The following is a 26,547-nucleotide window of genomic DNA, read 5'->3' on the forward strand; positions in this document are numbered from 1 at the left end:
CTTGTCAGGCTATCTCGCTAAGGCAGATTAAGTAAAACCCGGCAGGGCCTTCATTTCTTGGGGGAGGTTACAGGAAGGCAGTGGGACGGCCTCCTCCCTCCAACCCGGGTTTTCCAGTGGCTCTTGCCACAGGTCCTTTAATAACCCTGCACTAAGGATTAGTGTTGTTCTATGTTGGAACCTGCTAGGAGCATAGCAGGAAAGCTCAGCAGGATTGAGTGTGGCTGAACCAACGCCTGGGAAGGCTCTGCACCTGTCAGGCTCTGAGCGGCCCGGCGTGCCCGTTGCCCCCGGCAACCGTTATTTATGGACTGATGTTAACCCGGCTGCGAACCGGAGGACTTTTCTGTTACCCGTGAGTTGCTGAATAAAGCTGTTTATGTTGGACTTGCTTGGGTCACTGCCTCAGTTACTGCACGGTGTGAACACCGCCACCTTACAGCTTGGTGGAGAATGCAGGCATTGTGACTGAGGCATACCCCCACCGGTAGCTGCATGACTACAATCCGGCCTGCCACCTTTCAGTTCAACCCCGTGGACAAAATTGGCAAACTGTATAAGCAACTGGTACTCACCCAGCAGCAGCAGCAAAAAACAAACAAATTGTTGCTGCAACAGATTACTGCCTTGCGGGAGACGTCGACGGCACCAGCACTGGAACGTCGAGAGGCCCGGGACAAGGTTCGCTCAGCGTTGAGGAAGATGGGACCAGAAGACGACGTGGAAGCCTTCCTGACCATTTATGAGCGCACAGCGGAGCGGGAAAACCTACCGGCCGGCCAGTGGGCAGAAGTGGTGGCTCCGTTTTTGGTCAGCTATGCCCAAAAGGCCTACTTCGACCTCAGTCGGGAAGACGCCCAGGACTACCAGAAGCTCAAAGGTGAGATCTTTGCCCAACTGGGGGTCAATACATACGTGAGGGCTCAGCGTGTATTTTCATGGGCCTATGTGGAGACCCAACCCGCCCGGTCTCAGGCTTATGACCTCCTGCAGCTGGTAAAGAGGTGGCTCCAGCCTGAAGCTTTGTCTCCAGCCCAGATGGTTGAGAGGGTGGTGGTTGACCAGCTGGTGAGGACTCTGCCAGCTGCTATCCAATGTTGGGTGGGGCAAGGGGACCCCGGCACGCTCGACCAGGTGGTCAGCCTGATCCAGCGCTACTCGGCCACTCAGGACTTTATCCGGGACTCTGCCCCCTCGCGGCTGTCACGCCATTCCCTGCCAACCCAGGAACCGGGAAAGAAGTCGCGTCCCTCTGCTGAGGACAGTCAGCACCGTACCCGTGCTAAAGGGATACCCTGGAATGAGAGTGGCAGGAGACCGGTTCCCTCACAAACAGTCATAAGATCTAACAGTACCTTCACCATTAGGTGCTGGCATTGTCAGGGGCTGGGACATGTGGTTGCTAACTGCCCCCTGACTAAGGAACCCATAGACTGCGGGTATAACCACGGGGTCTCAATGTATGCCCAGACCGTCTGCATGGCGAGCGCCGACTCCCGGGACAGTGAACTCCAACTGTGCCAGGTACTGGTTAATGGGTACTCCACAGAGGCCCTCCTAGACTCGGAGAGCCTAGTGACTTTGGTACATGGGTCGCTGGTGGCAGGAGACAACCCAGGTGGACGGACAATCGGGGTTGTGTGTATCCATGGGGACCTCCAAGAGTACCCAACCGCGGAGGTAGTTTTGTCCACGCCATGTGGAGATATAAAACATGTGGTGGGGGTGGTAAAAGCTGTTCCCTATGGGACTATGTTGGGAAGAGACTTGCCCCAGTTCTGGACGCTGTGGAAAAACAAAATCCACTCTCCCCCGGTAAAATGTATTACAGGCGCTGTACCCGACGAACCTGAGTCAGGGGTACCTGCCGTAGGGGTGTCCAACCTAGGGACAGAGTGTGACCCCGATAGGTTTCCCTTAGAGGTGCTGGCAGGAGAGGTCGAGGAGACCCCATCGATTCCTGAGCTGGAAGTGTCCCGGGACACGTTTGGGACAGCTAAGCTACAGGATCCCATCCTGACTCGGGTGCGGGAAAGGGTGGTAGAGGTAAATGGTGTAGATCAACAGCCCGGTGCAGATACTGTATTTCCACACATGGTAGTCAACGGTGAGTTGCTCTATAGAGTAGACAAAATCAGAGACGAGGTAGTGGAACAGTTAGTGGTACCTCAGTCGTACCGTCGGGCGGTTTTGGAGTTGGCGCACACACACACTTGCTGGGTGGACACTTAGGGGTTAAAAAGACGCAAGAGCGTATCTTGCAGTGGTTCTTTTGGCCAAGGATTTACGCGGAGGTCCAAAAGTACTGCAAAACCTGCCCCGAATGTCAGTTGACCACACCCACCGCAAGTTTCTGTAGCCCATTGGTACCCCTGCCAGTGATAGAGGTCCCTTTTGAACGGATTGCAATGGACTTGATAGGGCCCATTGTAAAATCCGCCAGTGGCCACCAAAATATACTGGTGGTCGTCGACTATGCCACCCGGTACCCGGAGGCTATACCACTACGCCACACCTCGGCAAAACTGATTGCACGGGAGCTGTTTGCCATGTTCTGTCGCCTTGGACTGCCTAAGGAGATCTTGACGGATCAGGGGACCCCTTTTATGTCCAAGGTGACAAGGGAACTGTGCAAACTGCTAAAAATTAAACAATTGCACACCTCGGTGTACCACCCTCAAACCGACGGGCTAGTAGAACGGTTTAATAAAACCCTCAAGTTCATGTTAAAAGAGGTGGTTTCTAAGGACGGTAGGGATTGGGACATGTTGTTACCCTATTTGATGTTTGCCGTTCGTGAGGTACCCCAGGCTTCCACAGGGTTCTCTCTCTTTGAGTTATTGTACGGCAGACACCCTAGGGGTCTGTTGGAAGTAGCCAAAGAGATGTGGGAACAAGAGCCGACTCCACATAGGAGTATAATTGAACACGTGGCTAGTATGCAGGATCGGATTGCGGCGGTCATGCCCATCGTGAAAGAACATCTGTTAGATGCCCAGGCTGTTAGAATCCTCCTGTTAGTTTTTTTCTATTTTGTGGTCACGTGACCTGCTGCCTATTTATTCCAGCTCCGCCCTTCTGGCTTTGCTGGACTTCAGTGTTACTTTGACTCTTAATCTAGCCATGTGCTTTGTACCTATCTCTATAGTTTGCTTGGTCCTTGGACCTATAAGTATTTTTGTCTGTTTGTCTTTTTGCTCCGCTACAACTTCAGCTAGGAGGTGTCCAACTTTGTCCCAGTCCTTAGTACTTTTAGGGACCCCTCCCTTATATCTATAGGTCTGCGTTCAGACTAGCTGAGGACGAAGGCGGGTCTGCTCACAAGGAACAGGTTGCCCGCTGCATCGTAGGGAATCAGCTTAGTCCTATTGTAGGGACAGTTTTCCTATCTTTCCTTAGTTCTTGTAGCAGATCATAACAGTAAGTCAAGCCCAAAATCAAAAAAAATAATCCTAAGGAACGAGATCCGGAGATCAGCATGGTGTCTGTTCAGGAATTGGCTCAACGCCTACAGGGATTGTCTCTTGAGGTGGCCGAGCTCCATCAACACGTGAGTAGCTGTCCTGGAGCGCATTTTGTTGAACCGAAGGTAGGACTGCCTGATTTTTTTTTATGGTAAACAACAAGATTTTTTTTCCTTTAAAAATGCTTGTTTATTATATTTTCGTTTGAGACCCGGGTCCTCTGGGAATGAATCGCAGAGCATTGGGTTTATCATGTCACTTTTGCGCAAGGAACCACAGGGATGGGCCTTTTCTCTCCAACCTAATGATCCGTGTTTTAGATCAGTGGAAGATTTTTTTTCTGCTATGGGGTTGTTGCATGACGATCCTGATCGAGTCTCTTCTGCTGAGACACAGCTGAGACGTTTAAAGCAGGGGTCAGGTGATGTTGAAAATTATTGTACACACTTCAGAAGGTGGTCTTCTGAAGTGAGATGGAATGATTCGGCGTTAAAATGTTTGTTTCTTGCTGGTCTAAGTGAAAGGGTTAAGGATCTGCTGATTGCTTTCCCTGCACCTGGAAACTTGCAAGAAGCCATGCAATTAGCTATACGGGTGGACAGGAGACTGCGTGCAAGGGTTAATGAGGATAAAACTCCTGCTATGGCAGCTCCTAGTCATCAGAGGGTCTGCTCGGACGACGGAGAACCGATGGAGATTGGGGCGATGTCACTCCACTCTCAGGAAAAAGACCGCACGTTCTCCAAGGGATTGTGTTTTTATTGTGCTAAATCTGACCATTTTGTTAAGAACTGTGAGCTTCTGTTAAACAAAGAAAAAAAAAAGGTCAGTTACGCCCGTATTGCTTGTTTAAACACTAAGGGAGTATTTCTTTCAGGGAGTACCTCAGTGCAGGAGGAGTTGATTGAATTTCAGGTATTTGTGGATTGTGGTTCTACACTGAATGTGATTGATAAGGGATTTTTGGAAAAACTTAAATTGGAACCTAAACCTTTGTCATCTCCTATTTCTGTGGCGGCTGTTGATAACACTCCTTTGAAATGTGTTACTCACAAGGTTTTTGAATTTCCCCTCACTATTAATGGTATTCACCAAGAGAATTTGGATTTAGTGGTATTAAATAATTTACCTTCTCCAGTAGTGTTAGGTTTGCCTTGGTTAAAACTGCACAATCCTTTACTGGACTGGTCTACTAACGAGATTAAATCTTGGAGTCCTAAGTGTTATGATAAATGTTGTAACGGTCGCATTGCTGCGGTGGAAAGAGGGGAATTACCTGTACCTATTCAGGATTTTTGGAAGTTTTTTTCAGAGGAGGAGTCGCAAATTCTACCTCCTCATAGGGACTATGATTGCACCATTGAGTTTGTTCCTGGAGCTACTCTTCCCAAGAGTCGCTTATTTAATCTTACTATCCCTGAAAGAAAAGCCTTGGAGGAATACATAGAGACGAGGTTGGCTGCTGGTCACATTAGACCTTCTAAGTCACCTGTGGCTGTTGGATTTTTTTTTGAAAAAAAAAAAAAAGACGGCAGTTTACGTCCATGTCTGGACTTTCGCGACATTAATAAAATTACCATACGCAATTCCTACCCACTGCCGTTAATTCCTGACTTGTTTAACCAGTTAGTGGGGGCCAAGTGGTTCTCTAAAATTGATCTCCGGGGGGCATACAATTTTTTGCGAATGAAGGAGGGTGATGAATGGAAGACTGCTTTTAACACTCCGGTGGGTCATTTTGAGAATCTGGTTATGCCTTTTGGTCTTACCAATGCACCAGCGTTTTTTTCAGAACCTTATTAATGACATCCTGAGACCTTTGATTGGTAAGAATGTGGTGGTGTATTTGGATGACATTTTGATTTATTCACCGGATCTGGAGTCTCATTGGCGGAGCGTACGTGAGGTATTGCAGTTATTAAGTGACAATTCACTTTTTGCTAAGCTGGAGAAATGTGAGTTAGCTGTGCAGAGAATTAGTTTTTTGGGCTACATTATCTCCAGCGAGGGCTTTGAGATGGACCCGGTGAAGGTTCAGGCTGTGCAGGAATGGCCTAGGCCTATTGGTTTCAAATCTATACAGAGATTTTTGGGTTTCGCCAATTATTACAGAAAATTCATTAAGAATTTTTCTATAATTGTTAAGCCGCTGACCGATCTCACAAGGAAAGGTGCGAATAAGGTCCAGTGGACTACTGAGGCCATTGAAGCTTTTGTGTATCTCAAGGAGAGGTTCAGTTCTGCCCCCATCCTTATGCAGTCTGATGAGGCCAAGCCTTTTTTGGTTGAGGTTGATGCTTCTTCGGTGGGGGTCGGTGCGGTTTTGTCTCAGGAGAACAAGGATGGGGTTCATCCCTGTGCTTTTTTTTTGAAAAAATTTTCTGAAACCGAACTTAATTACGATGTTGGTAATGGGGAATTGCTGGCTATCAAACTCGCATTTGAACATTGGCGTCATTTCTTGGAAGGTGCTAAATTTCCCATTCAGGTTTTCACTGATCATAAGAATCTGATCTATCTAGATGCTGCCAAGCGCTTGAATGCCCGTCAGGCTAGGTGGGCACTTTTTTTTTCGCGGTTTAATTTTTCTGTTACTTACATCCCGGGTACTAAGAATGTTAAAGCTGATGCGTTGTCTCGCAGCTTTTCTCCCATGGTTGGTACCGAGCAGGAGGAGAGCATTTTACAGGAAGGAGTTGTGATAGCAGCATTGGACTCCGTTTTGGAAGATGGGATTCTGAAAGCCCAGGAGGATGCCCCATCTAACACTCCCCATGGGAGGTTGTTTGTACCTAGAACCTTTAGGAGAGAGTTGTTTGTGGAGTATCATGAGTCTCGGTTGGCAGGTCATCCAGGAATTTCTGAGACTAAGAGACTGGTAGGTCGCAGTTTTTGGTGGCCTGGGTGGCAGAAGGAAATCATTAAATGGGTGCATCAATGTATGGTGTGTGCTAGATCAAAGGCTTCACATTCTCCTGCTGTGGGGTTGCTTTGCCCTCTGGAGGTTCCTAGTGCACCTTGGACGCATCTTGCAATCGATTTTATTACTGACCTTCCTGTGTCCGAGGGTTTCACTGTCATCTGGGTGGTCGTGGACTGTTTTAGCAAGATGTGTCACTTGGTTCCTTTCATTAAACTGCCCTGCGCTAAGACACTCGCTAAGGCTTTTGTCAAGGAAATTGTCAGACTCCATGGCGTTCCCACCGACATTGTTTCTGATAGGGGACCTCAGTTTGTGGCTCGTTTTTGGCGTGCCTTTTGTGACAGGTTGGGAGTCCATTTGTCATTTTCATCTGGGTATCATCCTGAGTCTAATGGACAGACAAAGAAAGAACCAGGATGTTGAGCAGTTTTTGCGTTGTTTTGTGACAGACAATCAAGAGGGGTGGTCTGAGTTTCTGCCACTTGCTGAATTTGCTCTTAACAACCATACATCCTCTTCTGCTGGGTGTTCTCCATTTTTTTGTTGTACTGGGAGACATCTGTCGTTTGGTTCGTTCTCCAAATTGATGTTGGCTGTGCCGGAGGAGGAGAATTTTTCCGGTGATTTGGAGAGAGTTTGGACTGATGTACGTTGTAACCTTCAAGAGGCTAACAAAAAGTCTAAGAAGTATTTTAACAGGAAACGTCAAGAGGTTTTGTTTACGGTTGGTGACATGGTTTGGTTGTCCTCAAAGAATCTGCGGTTGAGGATTCCTTCTAAGAAATTGGGTCCGAAGTTTGTGGGACCATTTAAGGTGCTTCAGGTGGTTAACCAGTCTGCTGTTAGGTTGGAGGTCCCCTCTTCCTGGAAGATTAATCCGGTGTTTCATGTTTCCTTGTTGAAAAAAGCTGATGTATCGGATAGGGATGCCACTGTCACAGTTCCTCCGGTGGTGGAAGATGGTGAATATGAAATTTCTCGTATCCTGAATTCCAGAAGGCATTGAGGGAGATTGCAGTATCTTGTCGCTTGGAAAGGTTTCGGTCCTGAGGATAACTCCTGGGTAAGGGCAGATGATGTCTCTGCTCCTAGACTTATCAGAGCGTTTCACAAGAGGTTTCCTGATAGGCCTGGGCCTGGAGGATCCGGAGGATCCTCATAGAAGAGGGGGTACTGTTAGAACCCTCCTGTTAGTTTTTTTTCTATTTTGTGGTCACGTGACCTACTGCCTATTTATTCCAGCTCTGCCCTTCTGGCTTTGCTGGACTTCAGTGTTACTTTGACTCTTAATCTAGCCAGGTGCTTTGTACCTATCTCTATAGTTTGCTTGGTCCTTGGACCTCTAAGTATTTTTGTCTGTTTGTCTTTTTGCTCTTCTACAACTTCTGCTAGGAGGTGTCCAACTTTGTCCCAGTCCTTAGTACTTTTATGGACCCCTCCCTTATATCTATAGGTCTGCATTCAGACTAGCTGAGGACGAAGGCGGGTCTGTTCACAAGGAACAGGTTGCCCGCTGCATCGTAGGGAATCAGCTTAGGCCTATTGTAGGGACAGTTTTCCTATCTTTCCTTAGTTCTTGTAGCAGATCATAACACAGGCAGCCCAGAGGCGCACATATAATAAAAGAGCCACAGTCAGGTCTTTTAACAAGGGCGATCGGGTGTTAGTACTGGTACCCACAGCCGAGAGTAAGCTAATGGCTAAGTGGCAAGGGCCATATGAGGTTTGAGAAAAGGTGGAGGAGGTAAATTACCTGGTGTATCAGCCTGGAAGGAGGAAACCTGAGCAGCTTTATCATTTAAACCTGCTAAAACCTTGGAAAGATCGAGAGTGTTTAGTTACAGGCGTCACTTCGGGCATATCACCAGAGAGTTCTCTACCTTCAGCCAGGGATGCGTCCGTAAGTGATGCTCTCACAAAACAGCAGCGACAGGAGGCTCGCTCGCTGGTACAGCAGAATACCGACGTGTTCTTAGAGCTACCAGGTAGGACTACTGTTCTCCAACATGACATAGTCACCGAACCTGGGGAAAGGGTGCGAATGAGACCGTACCGGGTACCCGAAGCCCGGAGGCAAGCCATTCACGGCTGAGGTAAAACAGATGCTCCAGTTAGGCGTCATCGAGGAATCACGGAGTGAGTGGGCTAGCCCCATCGTACTGATTCCGAAACCAGATGGATCGTTACGCTTCTGTAACGATTTCCGAAAACTAAATGAAGTCTCGAAGTTTGACCTTTATCCGATGCCCAGGGTGGATGAGCTGACTGAGAGACTGGGGCAGGCCCAGTAATTTACCACGCTCAATCTCACCAAGGGTTACTGGCAGGTACCTCTCACAGAATCGGCGAAGGAAAAGACTGCCTTCATAACTCCGGAGGGTCTATATCACTATGTGGTCTTACCTTTTGGGTTACATGGGGCCCCGGCTACATTTCAGAGGTTGATGGACATAGTGCTCAAGCCGCATCAGGAGTACGCTTCCCCGTATCTAGATGATATTATCATCTTTAGCACCGACTGGCATACGCACCTATCACAGGTACAAGCGGTACTGGATTCTCTCAGAGCCGCGGGGTTAACGGCAAACCCAAAAAAATGTGCTACAGGGCTAGAGGAAGCCCGATATTTGGGGTATGTGATTGGCCGAGGAGTTATCAAGCCCAAATCAATAAAGTTGAGGCCATAAAAAAATGGCCTAAACCGTCAAGTGCAAAGCAGGTGAGGGCGTTCCTTGGCATCCTTGGGTATTACCGCCGGTTTATACCTAATTTTGCCGGGAGAACAGCAGCTCTGACCGATCTCTTGAAAGGGAAAAAATCGGTAATGGTTCGGTGGAACCCTCAGGCAGAAGAAGCTTTTCAGTCCATGAAGTTGGCCCTGTGTGGACAGCCAGTCCTCATCAGCCCCAACTTCAAGGAAACCTTCATTGTACAGACAGATGCCTCGGAGGTAGGCCTAGGGGCGGTATTGTCACAAAAAGTGAATGGTGAAGAGCACCGGGTCACCTACTTGAGTAGAAAACTTGTCCCGGCAGAGAAAAACTATAGCGTGGTAGAGAAGGAGTGTTTGGCTATTAAGTGGGCCTTGGAATCGCTACGTTATTATTTACTCGGCCGTCAGTTCCGATTGGTGACGGACCACTCACCCTTGGTATGGATGAGAAATGCCAAGGAGAGGAATGCGCGAGTCACCAGGTTGTTCCTATCACTGCAAAATTTCAGTTTCTCTGTAGAACATCGCCCTGGGAAGTCGCAGGCAAATGCGGATGCCCTGTCCCGGGCACCCAATATGGTGTCAAATGTTCAACCCCATAAGTTTGAACAGAGGGGGTGGATATGTGAGGCAGTGACCGGGATCGTATGCGAGGGGCGCTATATATCCCCCAGAATGTGTACAGAGACCTATTAAATCCATTGGAGTGCATTGCAGTCACAAACTCACCTGCGGCTGCAATGCAGGAATGAAGGTGAGCTTTGACCTTGTCAGGCTATCTCGCTAAGGCAGATTAAGTAAAACCCGGCAGGGTCTTCATTTCTTTGGGGAGGTTACAGGAAGGTAGTGGGGTGGCCTCCTCCCTCCAAACCTCCTCCCTCCAAACCTCTTGCCACAGGTCCTTTAAAAACCCTGCACTAAGGATTAGTGTTGTTCTATGTTGGAACCTGCTAGGAGCATAGCAGGAAAGCTCAGCAGGATTGAGTGTGGCTGAACCAACGCCTGGGAAGGCTCTGCACCTGTCAGGCTCTGAGCGGCCCGGCGCCGCCGTTGTCCCCGGCAACCGTTATTTATGGACTGATGTTAACCCAGCTGTGAACCGGAGGACTTTTCTGTTACCTGTGAGTTGCTGAATAAAAGCTGTTTATGTTAGACTTGCTTGGGTCACTGCCTCAGTTACTGCACGGTGTGAACACCGCCTCCTTACACTGTTGACTTCCACCCAACATGTCTTCAGTGTTTTTTGCCCTCCAAAAAAATGCACTGAAAAAAATAAAGAGTGTGGCATTTTTCAAATATGCATTTTTCCTGCTCTATAGAAAAACCTATGCAAAACACTACAAAATGCCATAAATAGAGCATGTTATATCCATCTTTATATCCTACTAGATGGTGGCCCGATTCTAACGCATCGGGTATTCTAGAATATGTATGCGGCCGACCGGGCGCAATCAGCAGAAAGTTGTTTAAATTTGGCGCCAAAATCGCTGATTGGTCGCGGCCGGCAACCGCGACTAGTCAGCAAAACGGTGTTTAAATTTGGCGGCAATATCGGTGATTGGTCACGGGTGGCGGCCGCGATGAATCAGCGAACTGTGTTAGTGAGGACCGGAGAGCTTGTTTAAATTTGGCGATAAAATCGACCAATCAGCAGAGCGTTGTTTAAATTTGGCGGCAATCTCACTGATTGGTCGCGGCCGCCAGCTGCGACCAATCAGCAGAGCGGCGTTTAGATTTGCCGCCAATCTCGCTGATTGGTCGCGGCTGGCCACCGCGACCAATCAGCAGAGCGGCGTTTAAATTTGCCGGACATCTCGCTGATTGGTCGCGGTGGCCGGCCGCGATTAATTAGCAGAGCGGCGTTTAAATTTGCCGCCCATCTCGATCATTGGTCGCGGCCGGCCACCGCGACCAATCAGCAGAGCGGCGTTTAAATTTGCCGCCCATCTCGCTGATTGGTCGCGGTAGCCGGCCACCGCGACCAATCAGCACAGCGGCGTTTAAATTTGCCGCCCATCCCGCTCATTGGTCGCGGTCGGCCACCGCGACCAATCAGCACAGCGGCATTTAAATTTGCCGCCCATCTCGCTCATTGGTCGCGGTCGGCCGGCCATGGCGACCAATCAGCAGAGCGGCGTTTAAATTTGCCGCCCATCTCGCTCATTGGTCGCGGTGGCCGGCCGCGATTAATCAGCAGAGCGGCGTTTAAATTTGCCGCCCATCCCGTTGATTGGTCACGGCCAGCCACCGCGACCAATCAGCAGAGCGGTGTTTAAATTTGCCGCCCATCTCGCTGATTGGTCGCGGTGGCCGGCCGCGACCAATCAGCGTCGTATTAGTGTGGGCCCGGGAGCGGCGCTGCTTGTGCAGCTCCGTATTAGCGAGGACCGGGGAGCGGCGTTGCCTGTGCGGCTCCTTCTGCTGCGAGAAGCCGAGAGATGAGCGGCTGCTCGCAGCAGAAGTATCCCGACCGGCGGCGTCGCTCCCCGGTCCTCCGTTCACACTTGCTGTCGGGAGATCAGCGGGTCAAGCCGCTGATCTTCCGACGTTAGCCGCATGGAGGTCAGCGGCGCCGGTCGGGGTAGTTGTGCTGCTAGCGCCGCTCATCTCCCCGCTGCATCGCCGCTGACCTCCGTCCGCCAGATGAGCCGCTAACGGCCGCCATCTTTTTTCAGAAATCCTGCGGCGCTGATTGGCCGCTGCCGGACCAATGAGCGACGCGGGATTTCCAGGACAGACAGACAGACAGACGGGATAAGACAATTATATAGTAGATTACATATTTTGCTTCATTTTACAATGAGAACTGAAAAATAGTTCTTTATGTCACAAAGTTCTTTATCTTACAGTCCTGTGTCTGGCTGCAGCAGGAGCTTCCCCCCACTTTCTTATCTGCAATTGGCAATACAAATTATTAAACCCTAACACTCAGTAATATGTCACCTTAAAATAGAAGACACAAGGAGGAAATTAAACCCTTTATTCATTTCTAAATGTTGAGCTTCCAGAAAACTTGCATCCTGAAAAAAGTTTAAGGAGGTTTATTTCCTTTTTATCTTTATTTTTCATTTCTAGATTTAAAGTTACTTTTGGTTCTTTATGTTAAAACATGTACGGTAGTTATAATTAAAGGGTTCGTCCACTACTTGGACAACCCCTTCTTAAACTAAATATTCGGCCCTAATAAATAATAAAGCCTATACGCATCTCCAGTGCCGACTCAATCCCAGCGGGGTCGGCACTCGCGGTCCAGCTAATTCTTCTCTTTTCCATTAGGTCTATGATATCATGTGATTAAAAACAGACTAGCTGAATCCTTCTAAGCTCTATGTAAAAACAGGAGGTCAATTTTCCCTGTATGAGTTATGAGTCACTGCAAAAGTCCCTGGTAGGTGGATGAGGGAGCAGCTGGTGAAGAGGGAAATGATAAATGCAAGGACAAAAGACTTCCTGTTTCTACATAGAGCAGAGAAAAGAGAAGAATTAACTGGGTAGAAAGACAAAATGAGCAATTGTAAGTCCACAGCGCTATATAATATAATGATTGCAATATATTAAGAGGATGAAAACTTTGATCTTAAGTGCTTCTTTAAGTACAAGACTACTTTCTGTGACAGTAATACCTTCTCTATTACAATAAAGATCTCCTCTTTCGACAGAAGATTCCAGAAAGGCGCCATATCTTGTGCTGTTTCAGAAGTCCAGTTTAACGGGTTCCTGCACAGTGCAGAGATACACACACAAATAATATAGCAAAACGACCTCTTTCCTGTAGTGGCCAACCCACAGAACCTTGCTTACCCATAATGTTCCCAAATTCTGTATTTAATTGCTTTCTTTTGTTCTTGGTTGATATTTGAACAGATCTTCATCTGATTTAGCGCTGCCTCAATTACATTTGAGGATATCCCACGTTCTATGATGCTTGGAGGCAAGTGACAGATGAGATTTCCAAGTATATCTAGCTGATACACATCCACAACAGAATTGTTCTGAAAGACAGAGGATTTTGTTATATTTAGTTGTTTGCACAGATATCCCTGAGATGGCATGGTGCTTGTTTGCAAGGATACAATGCCTTGAAAAAGTATTCATACCCCCCACATTTTGTTCACGTGATGCCCACAAACTTAAATGTATTTTATTGGGACTTTATGTGATATAACAACACAAAGTAGCAAGTATTTGTGAAGTGTTCAGGAAATGACACATGGTTTGCTAAATATTTAAAAAATCTAAATCTCGAAATACTTTGTTGGACCACCTTTCTCTGCAATTAGTGCTGCAAGTCTTTTGGGGTCTGTCTCTACCAGCTTTGCACATCTATAGGTGACATTTTTGCCCATTATTCTTTGCACACTTGCTCTCGCTCAGTGAGATTGGATGGAGGCGTCTGTGAACAGCAAATTTCAAGTCTTGTCGCAGATTCTTTATGGGATTTAGTTCAGGACTGTGACTGGGCCATTCACACACATAAATATGCTTTGATCTAAACCATACATTGTAGCTCTGGAAGAATGTTCAGGGTCGTTGTCCTGTTGGAAGGTTAACCTACACCCCAGTATCAAGTCTTTTGCAGTCTCTAACAAGTTTACCTTGATTGCCCTGTATTTAGCTCAATCCATCTTCCATCAACTCTGACCAGCTTCCCTGTCCCTGCTGAAGAAAAGCATCCTCACAGCATCTTGCTGCCACCACCATGTTTGATGGTGGGGATGGTGTTTTCAGGTTGATGTGCAATGTTAGTTTTCTGCCACACACAGCGTTTTGCATTTAGCACAAAAAGTTCTACTCTGGCCTCATCTGACTAGAGCACCTTTTTCTACATGCTAGTTCTGTTCTCTATATGGCTTTTTGCAAAATGCAAATGAGACTTCTTATGGCTTGCTTTCAGAAATGGCTTTCTTCACCATTCTTCCATAAAGGCCAGATTTGTGGTGTATATGACAAATAGTTGTCCTGTGGACAGATTCTCAGACCTGAGCTGTGGATCTCTGCTGCTCATCCAGAGTGACTATGGGCCTCTTGGTTGCTTCTCTAATTAGTGCTCTAATTGCTTAGGATGTCATTTAGGTGGATGGCCATGTCTTGGTAGGTTTGCAGTTGTGCCTTCCATTTTTTGGAGTGAATAGTTCTCTGTGAGATGCTCAGAGCTTGGGCTATTTTTTTTTATAACCTAACCCCGCTTTACTCTTCTCCACAACTTTATCCCTGACTTGTCTGGTGTGTTCCTTGATTTCCATGATGCTGTTTGATCCCTAATGTTCTCAAACAAACCTCTGAGGCCTTCACAGAACAACTGTAGTTATTTTGAGAATAAATTACACAGTTGGACTAACTTTACTCATTATATGACTTCTAGAGGCAATTGGTCACTCAAGATTTTATTTCAGGGGTATCATTTGGTCACTCAGGATTTTATATAGGAATATCAGACTACAGGGGGGATTAATACAAATGCACATCACAATTTTCAGATTTGTATTTTTAAAATAATTAGAAAATCATGCATCATTTCCTTTACACTTCACAAATACTTGCAACTTAATATATTTAAGTTTGTAGATGTAACGTGAAAAGATGTGGAAAGATCACGGGGTATGAATACTTTTTCAAGGCCCTGTATAGTGTATATCAGGCCTCATACCCCATGAACCTTTCTACATAGGCCAGGCTGTGGTCACTACATAGTCGTATGTGGTCTATATACGTGAGTGGGTGAAATTAATTTGGGCAGACAAATGTCTATTCCGAAACTGATCTTTATTTATGTATCAGGCTCTTTAAGCTCCCCATGGAATTGTGATGCAGAAACTCTTACCAGACATTGATTTACTTTGTTAATTACAAAATCCTTCTTGCTTGCATGTAACAGCAAATAGTTAACATCCGTCTTCCTTAAACCAATTAATATCTGTTTGCAGAGAGGGTGAGAAGCAAAATATTCTGTCCTGGAAGGGAAAAGGTTATTAACAAAGGTAATGTGATAGAAAACAACGGCTTGGTGTTGCTAGGTTATGGTCTTTTGCTGCTAGATGCTCCAAATGTACATATAATTGATTCATCCTCTGTGACCTTGGTAACCGAATCAGTAGGGCAAACTATTTGTAAGTGCTTCAAAGTAAAAATGCTTATTTAAGGGTTTTTAAAGGGAATCTGTCAGCAGGTTTTTGCTACCTCATCTGAGAGCAGCATGATATAGGCAAAGAGAAGCTGATTCCAGTGATGTATCACTTAGTTTACTGGGTGCTGTAGTTGTGACACAATCAGAGTTCTTAGATGTAGCAAGTAGCAGAGCTCAGAAAGCTAACCCCGCCCACACAACAGCTTTCTGTGTACATTGTCTATTGACAGTGAGCTGCTTATCACAGAAGGGGGCGTAATCAGACCAGGGCTCATGTGCTCTGTGGTTCAGGCAGTGATAATCTCTTGGTGATAAAACATTAATTTTAGGAAAACAACAGCACACAGCCTAATAAGTGACACAGTCCTGAAATCTGTGTCTCATCCCCTACCTCATTCTATCCTCAGATTATATAGAAAAAAACTGCTGACATATTCCCTTTAAAGAGATGTTTACAAGCACATTGGTGCCCACAGCGGAGACAGAAAATATCCAGGACTTTACAGACTTTAAAAGGAACCTGTCAAGCGATGCATGCTGCCTGAACCACAGACAGCATGAATCAGAGCCTGGCTGCACCATTGCTTCAATCTGAAACGCTGCAGCATTTCATCGAAAACATAGTTTGAAAAGTTGGCAGAGACTATAGGGAGAGACAAGACTAGTCTAGCTCAGCCCCCGGCCGGCATCTCCGGTTGATTGACAGGTCTCTCCCTGTGTACACAAGTGGGAAAGACCTGTCAATCAACTGGGAGAATCTGGCAGGGGGCGGACTAGTGAGATCTCTCCGTATAGTCCGCAGCCGACTTTTCAAACTGTTTTATCTGAAATGCATCCAGTCTCTGATTCATGGTGCCCGTGGTTAAGGCAGCATGAATCTAATGACAGGTTCCCGTTAAAAACTGTAAAGCCTAGACATTTCCCTTTAAGACCTAATGTTCCTATAACATGAGTGAATGGAGAGTAGAAGCATGAAAAAATATTTCATCTGCATATTTACAAAATCCTTTATCAGAAAATCAGAGCTCTGATTCTGATAGTCAAACCACCTGCTACACTTTACACAGTAAGAGTTTGATATAATTCAGTGTCTGCTGTCACCAGTAGGGGGAGCTCACAGCATCAGGATTTATACAGCTCCCATTGACCTCTGTGATAGATTCATATAAAATCGAATGTCCCCTATTGGTGGCAGAAATAATTTTGTAATATAACTTGGTTTTCCATAAAAGGCTTAGAGGTGGATTTCAGGTACCAGGACAACAACCCCCCTAAGAAGAGCCCATAGTATTTGCCTATTTCCACATGTGCTTTAATATGTAGGATTACAGTGGTTGTCCCATAATATATGACATAAATGATGATAGAAGCAATTTTTGGAGCTCCCATAGATTGGAAAAGAGAGACGCACATGTGTCTCAAGGTAGAACAGTCCCACTGTTAACCATTTATATTATATCTTATCAATATGCCATAAAGGTCCCATATGCAATCCCTTAGTGTAATATTAGGGGGGTCATAAACAAACAATTTCATATCGTCAAACACACCATAAAAGTCAGACTAGATGGCCTTCTAATGCTGGGATTCAGAGTGACGTTCTGCAATCATCGGGAGGATTTTAATAAATCCTATTTATTTAAAGCGAAAATGACCATACAGTCTGAGTACTGTGACATTTCTCATTCTGTGGTCCCACGAATGGGACTTTTATGTGGTATCAGATTGATAGGTTAAGAGGCAATCTAACAAGGTGGAGTACAAAGTTATAGACACCCAATTTAATGCAGATCTATCACCATATTCCACAATAAGAACTGCAGATATTAATAAGTAGATATCAGTCTTGATAAGGCTGGTATACTTACTTTGAAAATGCATGCCAGAATGTCTGCATAATCCTGATATTGATTCCTTTCTGAGATGTGACGTTATAGTAAGTCACAGGTCGAAGCTGAGCCTACACCACACTAGGGAGATGCCAGCTCTTATACATAGCTGATATCTTCCAGTAAGAGCAGCGACCAGAGCGAACTCCGATCGCTGCTGTTTAATTTTTCAAATGCTGCAAGTGCGCGCATGCGCCGGCACCATGACATGATCACAGGGAGCCAATGGGCTGCCATTGCTTGGCATGCCTGATGAAGGTCCCCTGCCATGTTTTTCCTACTGTAAAGCACAGCCTGTTGTACTATTGTCTTGCAGTATTTTGAATAAGCAATAAGATGACTACAGGTTCAAATCCCCTAAGGGGATGAAGTAAAAAAAATAATTCAATTCTTACAAAATATATCACAATTCAAATCATCCCCATTAAAAAAAAATTAAAAATTAAATAATAAACATATCTGCGTCCATAAAAGTCTGATCTATCAAAATCTAAAATTAATTAACCCAATCAGTAAATGATGCAAAGAGTAAAAAATCGTTGTTGCAGCAACGCCACCAAAAATGCTATAAGAAGTGATCAAAATCTCGTATCTACCCCAAAATTATATCAATAAAAAGTTACCTCGCTACATAAAAAAGGCATCAAACAGCTCAAAACCAATTCTTTTTTTTTTTGACAAATTTCTGAACATTTTTTGTCTGCACTTAAATAAAACAAAACTAGAAAAACTATACAAGTTTTTTTGTTGCCATAATCATACTGATCTAAAGATACATGTTGCCAGGTAATTTTTACAGGACAATGAACTCCATAAAAACAAAGCCCAAAAATCATTGGCGGAATTGCTTTTAGTCCAGGTAAAGAAAGAGAATTCATGAGTCCAAGTGTAGTCGGTCTCATCCCACCCATCCTGACTGACAGCTGCAGATTGTATTGGGCTATGTGAGATCTCAGCAGGGAGGAGGGACATTGAGGAGCTGTCAATCAGGCTAGGTGGGTGAACATTTTCAGCAGGGAGGAGGGACGTTGAGGAGCTGTCAATCAGACTAGGTGTATGAATACTGAGTTTAGACTTACTGAGAGCTGCAGATTGTATTGGGCAATGTGAGATCTCAGCAGGGAGGAGGGACATTGAGGAGCTGTCAATCAGGCTAGGTGGGTGAACATTTTCAGCAGGGAGGAGGGACATTGAGGAGCTGTCAATCAGACTAGGTTTGTGAATACTGAGTTTAGACTTACTGACAGCTGCAGACTGTATTGGGCAATGTGAGATCTCAGCAGGGAGGAGGGACATTGAGGAGCTGTCAATCAGACTAGGTGTGTGAATACTGAGTTTAGACTTGTAAAAAGCATTATGCAGCTATTCTGACATGGCTTTACAAAGTAAGCACAACAGCCTCATCATATCTACTTACTAATGTATGCAGTTTGTATTGTGAAATCTAGTAACAGATTCACTTTAAAAGTGATCAAAAGAAATCTTCATTTTTCCAATAAGAATAAGATTCTCATCAGTACTGGGTTACTCGGGTAGGACAATTTAAAAAAAAAGTCCATACCAATTATTTTAATTAATTTAAGAAAACAGTGATGAAACACATCTATATATACATGTTTTATGCTTTTCTTCGCTCATCACACTTTAGATGTTGACAGTAATATAAACATATGTGAATCACAAGACATAACAGATGAAAATACTGTTATTTTTAGCAAAAGAAAATGATCTTGTAATTTCAAAAGTCTTATACTACTTCATATTCGTAAAGTCACATCACCCTCTCATCTCATGTATACCCTATCAGGGGTATAGAACCAGTCCCATCTTCTACGCTTGTACATGGCTCCGCTCCGGGCACTGAACGACCCAGGTGATATAATTCATTCCCCATCTCTACAATAATGATCAAAGTCGGATGTGTCTTCCCTTGGGAAGAACTAAGCGATGTTTCCATATTCCTCATTTACATAAGCCGCAGTATAACATTACACTTTTTTTTCCAAATCCTTTGAAGTAGGGAACTTACGGAAGTACAGCCAGCAGGAATGGAGGGATAGTTGCTTGGGAAACTCTCCAATATTTCCATGCCAGACAATGGATCTGAAAAGTCAGACAACATTTTGGTGCTAAATAGTTAGTACTTACATCCAATACCCGTATATAATAACAGCTCATTATACAGCTGTCACAACTATCAACCACTAGTGATGCCAAAACTTCTCATTTCCTTTTTATCTTTCTTGGTCTTATGCATTAATATGTAGTAGTGGTAACATCTATGCCTCCATTTTGGCCTTAAAGAGAACCAGTTACCAGTTCAAAAGTAGCCAGTTTTTGGTCTTATGGTTTTTTTTTTCTTTGCTTTATCTCTTTTAAATCTGCCATACGGTTCCAGATATATGGCCTTTTTATTTATTGCTTATGGTCTTTTCCAAGAGTGTGACTCACAGGATCCTCTGGGGGGTGTCTTTAGGCTGCTTTGATTTATTATCCTAATTGCAATGCCCCCTTGGTAAAGACCATAAAAATTACCATTGAAAAAAAGGCCTCCATCTCTGGAACCGTATGGCCGATTTTTTTTTTTTTTTAAAAAAAAGCAGCATACTCTGGGGAGCCGCGAGTATACTGTAAGTGCAAAAACTGGCCACTTTTGACCAGGTGAAAGTAAGCACTGTGCTGAAGCTGATCAGGATTAGGAGGTAACATCGAGCTCCAGCCATTCTGGTCAACTTCAAAAGAGCGCTTACAAGCTGAATAGAAAAGAGCTTGTAGGCACTGTGCATGTTCTGCTAACAGTGGTGGTCGGTCTCCAAGGCAATGAGCCGTAAACCAAAGTGTTAATATCTCAAGAAGAGCTGAAAATTTTAATAAGCAGGGAATTGAAATGGAAATAACTCTCTTTAGTTTTATTAATCATGAGTCTAGAGTCCAGTAAGAGAACATCCAAGCGTATTCATGAGCGAAACGCAGCCTCCGCCAACCTCTGTACTCTGCAGGGTGAACGTCATCGCTCTGGAAATACTGTTACTGTTAAAGGGATAATATTGTATAAGGAAAGTTTTATTAACTTCCAATAAACACTTTGTAATCTCTCGTCATCAGTTGATAAGATCTCATTTCTTACTACCTGATGTGGAGAAAGTAACGGCAGATTCTTCTCGATGAGCTTGTAGTGGTTCAGAAAGGTCGGCTTGCTCATGTTGTCTATATATTCACACGTCATTCCCTTCACCAGCTGCCCTGTACTAGAAAATACGAGGGGTACAAACAAGGTTCACTGTTAAGGGTTTGGGGTGCCAAACAATATGGAGGCAAAATAAGAGAGAGAACACTTCATTTATTTACCCATGACCTATACAGTGCTGCATAATGCATGTAGGATGGTGAGGGTAGCAGTCGTTATATGGGGTCATGAGGGTGCAGAAAAAAGGATGACGGCCAAAGGGCACACAAAGCTAGGAAACTTTGCAAATCCCTTTTATTAGAGGATTCGTCTTCATTCCTGTGAAAAATTGCATTTACGTGGCTTCCAATCCGCTGATTTTCCCCAGTCTATTTCCTAATTTGGAGTACAGATGATGGCAGTGAAAGGGTCATCTTAGCCCCAGTGACTCACTAAAGAGTATCATCAGTGATTTCGCTCAGAGTTTTATCAAAGTTTGGTCCGAGTTTCATCAGTTTTTCTCGGACGTGAAAAAGGGGAAAAAAAGTTTCTTCATCTTTTCCTATCTAACAGCTATCTAAATCAGACTGCACTTGGATGGCATCTGAGTGCTGTCCAATTATTTCACGAACCAATAGACTTGGATTGACAATTGCATCAACAAAGCTCAGGTCATTATCAGACTTGTCTCTGCAATTTTGCACAGACTGCTCGGTCTGTGAAAAATCACAGACATGTGAACGGCCCCTTTCACTAGTATAGGTGCGTGTGCTATTCGTGAAAAACTTGTATGCAAAAAACTTACATCTGAATGAGCCCTTACTGTGGTGAGTAGCTGCAGGAGATTGTTCTGATAAGATCAACACTCATAGGAGATGACAGGTGCCGACCCCTCATTGCCATCATCTGTACTCCAAATGAGTATGTTCTAATATCAATGCAGGGGCTAGAAATCCTAGAATGTTAGAGTTGGAGGGGACCTCCAGGGTCATCGTGTCCAACCCCCGGCTCAATGCTGGAGTCACTAAACCATCTCAGACAGATGTCTGTCCAGCCTCATTTTGAAGACTTCCATTGAAGGAGACCTCACCACCTCTCGTGGCAGCCTGTTCCACTCATTGATCACCCTCACTGTCAAAAACTTTTTTCTAATATCTAATCTGTGTCTTCTCCCTTTCAGTTTCATCCCATTGCTTCTAGTCTTTATTTGTTCAAATGAGAATAAGTATAAATCCCTCTAAAGTGTGACAGCCCGTCAGATATTTGTAGACAGCTATTAAGTCTCCTCTCAGTCTTCTCTTTTGCAAGCTAAACATTCCCAGATCCTTTAACCGTTCCTCATAGGAAATTGTTTGCAGACCGGTCACCATCCTGGTAGCTCTTCTCTGAATTTGCATGCGGTGGCCAGAACTGGACACAGTATTCCAGTTGAGGGCTGACCAATGAGGAGTAGAGGGGGATAATTATTTCCCCTTGCATTTTTATACAGGAATGAAGACAAATACCCCATTAAAGTGATGTGTAAAGTTTAATAAGTTTCCATGCTCGGCAAAATTATAAAAAGAAAAAATGACAAAAACAATTACAAGGTTGTCCACTACTTTAATAGGATAGGTCATCAATGTCTGATTGGTGGGGGTGCGACACTGAGCATCCCTGCCGATCAACTTTCCTTGGTGGCGGCGTCAGCTCGGAAGTGCTCAGTTATGGTGCTGCTCCATCTACTGATAGTGGCCACGGTCGGGTACTGCAATTCCACCACCTATTCAAATCAATAGAGGCGGATGTGCAGTTCCCGGCCGCGGCCACTACCAGTAGACGGAGCAGTTCTGCCGGCACTGAGAACAGCTGATCGTGGGGGGCCGTGTGTAGCAGCCCCACTGATCAGACATTGATGACCTATCCTGAGGATAGGCCATCAATGTTAAAGTCTCGAACAACCTCTTTAAATAAAAAATAAATAAATGTAGTTACTCTTATGTATTATGTGTGGTAGTAAAAGCCTGCATTCACCATTTTGGATGTACCCTAATACACGCTGGACGTCCAGTGAGGCGGTGTTTGGGCCGTTATGAGAATCTAATGTAGCACCCTGAGGATTCGGCTGCTACAGGGGTATTGCACCTCAACCCAGAGGTGTGATATTCCACTCCCGGGTAAGGATGGAGTGTGGAACTGAGCTAGTAGGCTGCATGCACTACACACATCCCATTTCCGGGGAACAGACCGATGGTACTCCCACTAGAGAAATGTGCAGGTACGACAGTGTCTGTTCCTGGCTGGAGTGGGAGGGGGGTGGAACATCCCAGTAGTGTAGGGGCAGATAGGGGGAGCAGTCTGGGTAAAGCTAGGAGCTCATTGGGTGCTGGTCACCTGAGCTCACACATAGAGGGAGTATATAAGGTGGGCACCATCTTAGATCAGGGTCAGTTAGTCAGTTGTCAGTCTGTGAGACGTCAGTCTGTCAGAGTGTAACCTGAGAAGCAGAGCAGAGGAGAAGAGAGAGAGACCCAGAGGCGCAGAGGGGACCCCAAGAGCCCATAAGAGAGCTAATAGGGTGAAGGGTCGGCAACAGGGTACCGGATCCCAAGCTGGCAGAGGCTACAGCACACCTTAGCCAGGAACCGGAGGTCGTGGGCAGGATCTGCCACGATCACCCACTAAATCCACCCGGAAGGCAGACCAAGAATAGGGTCAGGGAGCCCAGAGGAGGCTTGACCAACAAGAGGCCCGAGGGAGCCGGACTTAGGTGGATCCCTGGTGGGAATGGCCAGAAGAAGGGAGAGACAGAAAGGAGCTCAGGACCACACTCCGGAGTTGCCTGGGAGTTGACCGAGTCCAGGACCTGGTGGACGCAGCACGGCTTGGGTGGTCACTGCTGTACACAGTGACCCGAGCAACACCAGTAAGTAAAACCCTGGAACTGCATTTTATGCCTCTGAGTCTCCTTGCTGCACCTTCACAACCACCATCCTCCACGGCTGACCCCCTGAGGCTATACCCCTCCCGTTGGGGGTTATACTACCTAAGCTGCACTCACATCATCAGCCTCAGTGGACCCTGCTGCAGCGGCGGCCGTATTGACCGCAATTCAACGGGTGGCGTAGTCGACACAAAAGAACATCTAGTAACATCATAAGGACTGCCACACACTGAGTTTGACACCCTGGGCACGGACCGGGTCACAGCCACTCGGAGACTACAACCCCCATCTGATCCGGCTCCGGGTATCCCTAACAGCACTGGCCCAGGGGGCGCGTCACTAACATAACTATGTGTAAAATGTATGACTAATAACCCGTTACATACTGTGTTCTATTTTACCAATAAGCCATCTAGTTTATAATGAAAGGTCTGGACATTCCTAGGAGACTATAGCACTACCTCAGCAGATTCACCAAAGGAACATGTGGAGATAGCGAGTCAAACAAAAGAAGGGCCTGAAAAAGAAAACACATAAAGGAAGCATATGGTTAGTCATAGAAAATATCCCTGAAACACATTTATTCTACAGCAAGAAATAATACATGTTGTAAGTCCTTAAAGAGGTTATTCCATTATTCCATATAAATATCATCTGCTGGATAGGTGATGATTGATCGATTTGGGGTGAGACTCCCACTCATTAAGACAATAGGGGACTTAAGTGTTTGGTCCATTCTTGGTCTCCCATGGCCACGACTGGAGCAGTAGAGACAATAGGTCGCCCCATTTAACTCCTCCTGGCCAATGGAAAAAAGGGACATTAATTACCCTTTCCAGTAATTTGTGTAGGTCCCTTAGGACAACCAAAGTCTAAGTTGCACTGTTGCCTTGAAGTCACCTTGGCACTGCGAATGAGTACGAAGTACAAGGCAATGGCGAAGTCAAGACTTGGAGGACATATAGGTGTCTATCAAGCTAGGAAGGAGGGTGTGAAGACTGGACTCCATGACTATTCGGGATGGTGGCTCTGCCCCCAAGACTTTTCAACCATTACTAGGGTAAAGAAATACATCTTTATAAATCCATTCCCCATTGATATAAAGTAGTAGTGATGCTATGGTGGTCTCTGATCAAGTGTCGGGGTCTCTCTAAAAGCCCATGTAATTAATGACCACATGGGATTACAGAATGCTGCTTTTTGTGGAGTAGTGACTGATAACTCAGGCGATTTCTTGAATGAAACTACTAACCCATTTATGAGGAATACCTGGTTACATGAGATTTATCTACAAAGCTTCATCAATGAAGGCACCTGGGGACAATGAATGCCGCCTCGCTCCCAGGAGACTCCGGCGTTGCCCACCGTACGCTGCTTCAACTTGCTGCCTAAATAGCGTCTCATGGCTGAAGGGCGTTTGGGTGAAACACATAATTACCTGACTCGGTCTCATCTTTTTGTCACTTAATTCAGCAGCATCCACCTTCCTTTGTGCTAAGAGTTGCGAGAGAGACACTTGTTTAAAGAAGGCTCCATTCATGTCCGACAGAACGCTCAGGAATTCTCCAGACGACATCAGCTAATTAGAGGGAACACAGCGAGGAAATATAACATGATTGTGCTACGTCCACGGCATTTTATGGCATTGTTCTAAATGTCAGGATAGAGAACAATATAGCTATTCTGTAATTCTGCGTCATAAAACCGCCAGATGATGTGGAGCTGATACCTTCTGAAGATACAGCGTGATATCAATGTATGTTCTAACCATTATGCTTCTACATTGTATGGGATGAACTGAATATAAGGTTTCAATAAACTTTTTTTTATCAGGATGTAACCGCTAGTAAAACTACAATTGAAATAATATATAAGTAGCAATTTAAAGGGGACCTGTCACTTGCCATAAATGTTATTTTTTTCCCCCAGTGTAAATGCCACTGTTCTGCTGAATCCGACATTGTTTTTCTTTTGTTCCTACCCCTCTCTGTTCCTGAGATATGGCCCTCTTTTCTCTATGTGTAAATGAGATTTGTCAGCCAATAGGGTGTGGTTCACAACTCTTCTGTGGGTGTTTTCTTGAGAACCACACCCAATTCGCTAACAAGCCTAGATTTCTATACAGGTAAGACTGGGCTATATCTCAGTGATGGAGAGGCGCAGGAACGAAAGAAAAACAACGCCAGATTCAAGAGAACAGGGGCATTTATAACAGGTAAAACAATTAAATATTTATGGCAAGTGACAAGTCCTCTTTAAAGGGTTGTACTGCTTTAGATGATGACTGTAATCTCTGGGGATTCCTACATTGCCACCGCATTGTTTAGTTCACATGAAATCAGCTGGCTATCTGTCTAATGCATTGGCATGCTAGGCACCCCAAAGTCAGAGATTGTACCTCTTTGCAGATACCTTTCTGAATTTTGCACCTTCACTAATATCTCAATAGGGTACTTGAAAATGTGTTTTCTAAGCCAGGATACTAGAAAAAATATTACAGCTAAATGATCTTTCCGGGATTAAAAGAACAATGGCTGCAACCTTATTTACAGTACTTCAATGGAGCTAAGCTGTAATACCACACACAACCTGGTGTGGCACTGTTTCTGGAAGAAATTACCTATGTTTTTCAAATCCTGGACAACCCCTTTAATTCTGTTTTCACAGTTGCTCTTAGGACTTCTGAGTAAACTAAACCCCACTGGTCTCTAACCCTTTTCCTTACAGCAGTCTGCATACAGAATACAGGCCACCATCAAACTGGTACTTTTAAATCATTATGGAAAGAGAGGATTGAAATCCAACCCGATCCTCATTTTTCCCAGTGTACAGTGGTGGCCAAAAGTATTGGCAGCCCTGCAATTCTGTCAGATAATACTCAGTTTCTTCCTGAAAATGATTGCAATCACAAATTCTTTGGTATTATTATCTTCATTTAATTTGTCTTCAATGAAAAACATAAAAAGAATTGTCCTAAAGCCAAATTGGATACAATTCCACACCAAACCTAAAAAAGGTGGTGGACAAAAGTATTGGCACTGTTTGAAAAATCATGTGATGCTTCTCTAATTCGTGTAATTAACAGCACCTGTAACTTACCTGTGGCACCTAACAGGTGTTGGCAATAACTAAATCACACTTGCAGCCAGTTAACATGGATTAAAGTTGACTCAACCTCTGTCCTGTGTCCTTGTGTGTACCACATTGAGCATGGAGAAAAGAAAGAAGACCAAAGAACTGTCTGAGGACTTGAGAAACCAAATTGTGAGGAAGCATGAGCAATCTCAAGGCTACAAGTCCATCTCCAAAGACCTGAATGTTCCTGTGTCTTCCGTGCGCATTGTC

At 45.1% G+C, this 26,547-nt stretch overlaps 1 protein-coding gene across 1 annotated transcript in view; it reads right to left on the reverse strand.

The window, feature by feature from the left end:
• Positions 1-26,547, reverse strand: part of OTOA (otoancorin) — a 98,123-nt gene that overhangs the window by 23,319 nt on the left and 48,257 nt on the right. The window contains exons 16-22 of the mRNA XM_073646145.1: positions 24,641-24,781; positions 23,664-23,719; positions 20,244-20,361; positions 19,143-19,216; positions 14,922-15,051; positions 12,902-13,092; positions 12,724-12,817 (exon numbers count right to left, since the gene is read on the reverse strand). Coding sequence (XP_073502246.1) covers positions 12,724-12,817; positions 12,902-13,092; positions 14,922-15,051; positions 19,143-19,216; positions 20,244-20,361; positions 23,664-23,719; positions 24,641-24,781 — 804 coding nt within the window. The remainder of the gene's footprint in view (positions 1-12,723; positions 12,818-12,901; positions 13,093-14,921; positions 15,052-19,142; positions 19,217-20,243; positions 20,362-23,663; positions 23,720-24,640; positions 24,782-26,547) is intronic.

The sequence above is a fragment of the Phyllobates terribilis genome, unplaced genomic scaffold, assembly GCF_046119375.1.
Source record: "Phyllobates terribilis strain yellow unplaced genomic scaffold, ASM4611937v1 Scaffold_9__5_contigs__length_417890890, whole genome shotgun sequence".
Lineage (NCBI taxonomy): Eukaryota > Metazoa > Chordata > Amphibia > Anura > Dendrobatidae > Phyllobates > Phyllobates terribilis.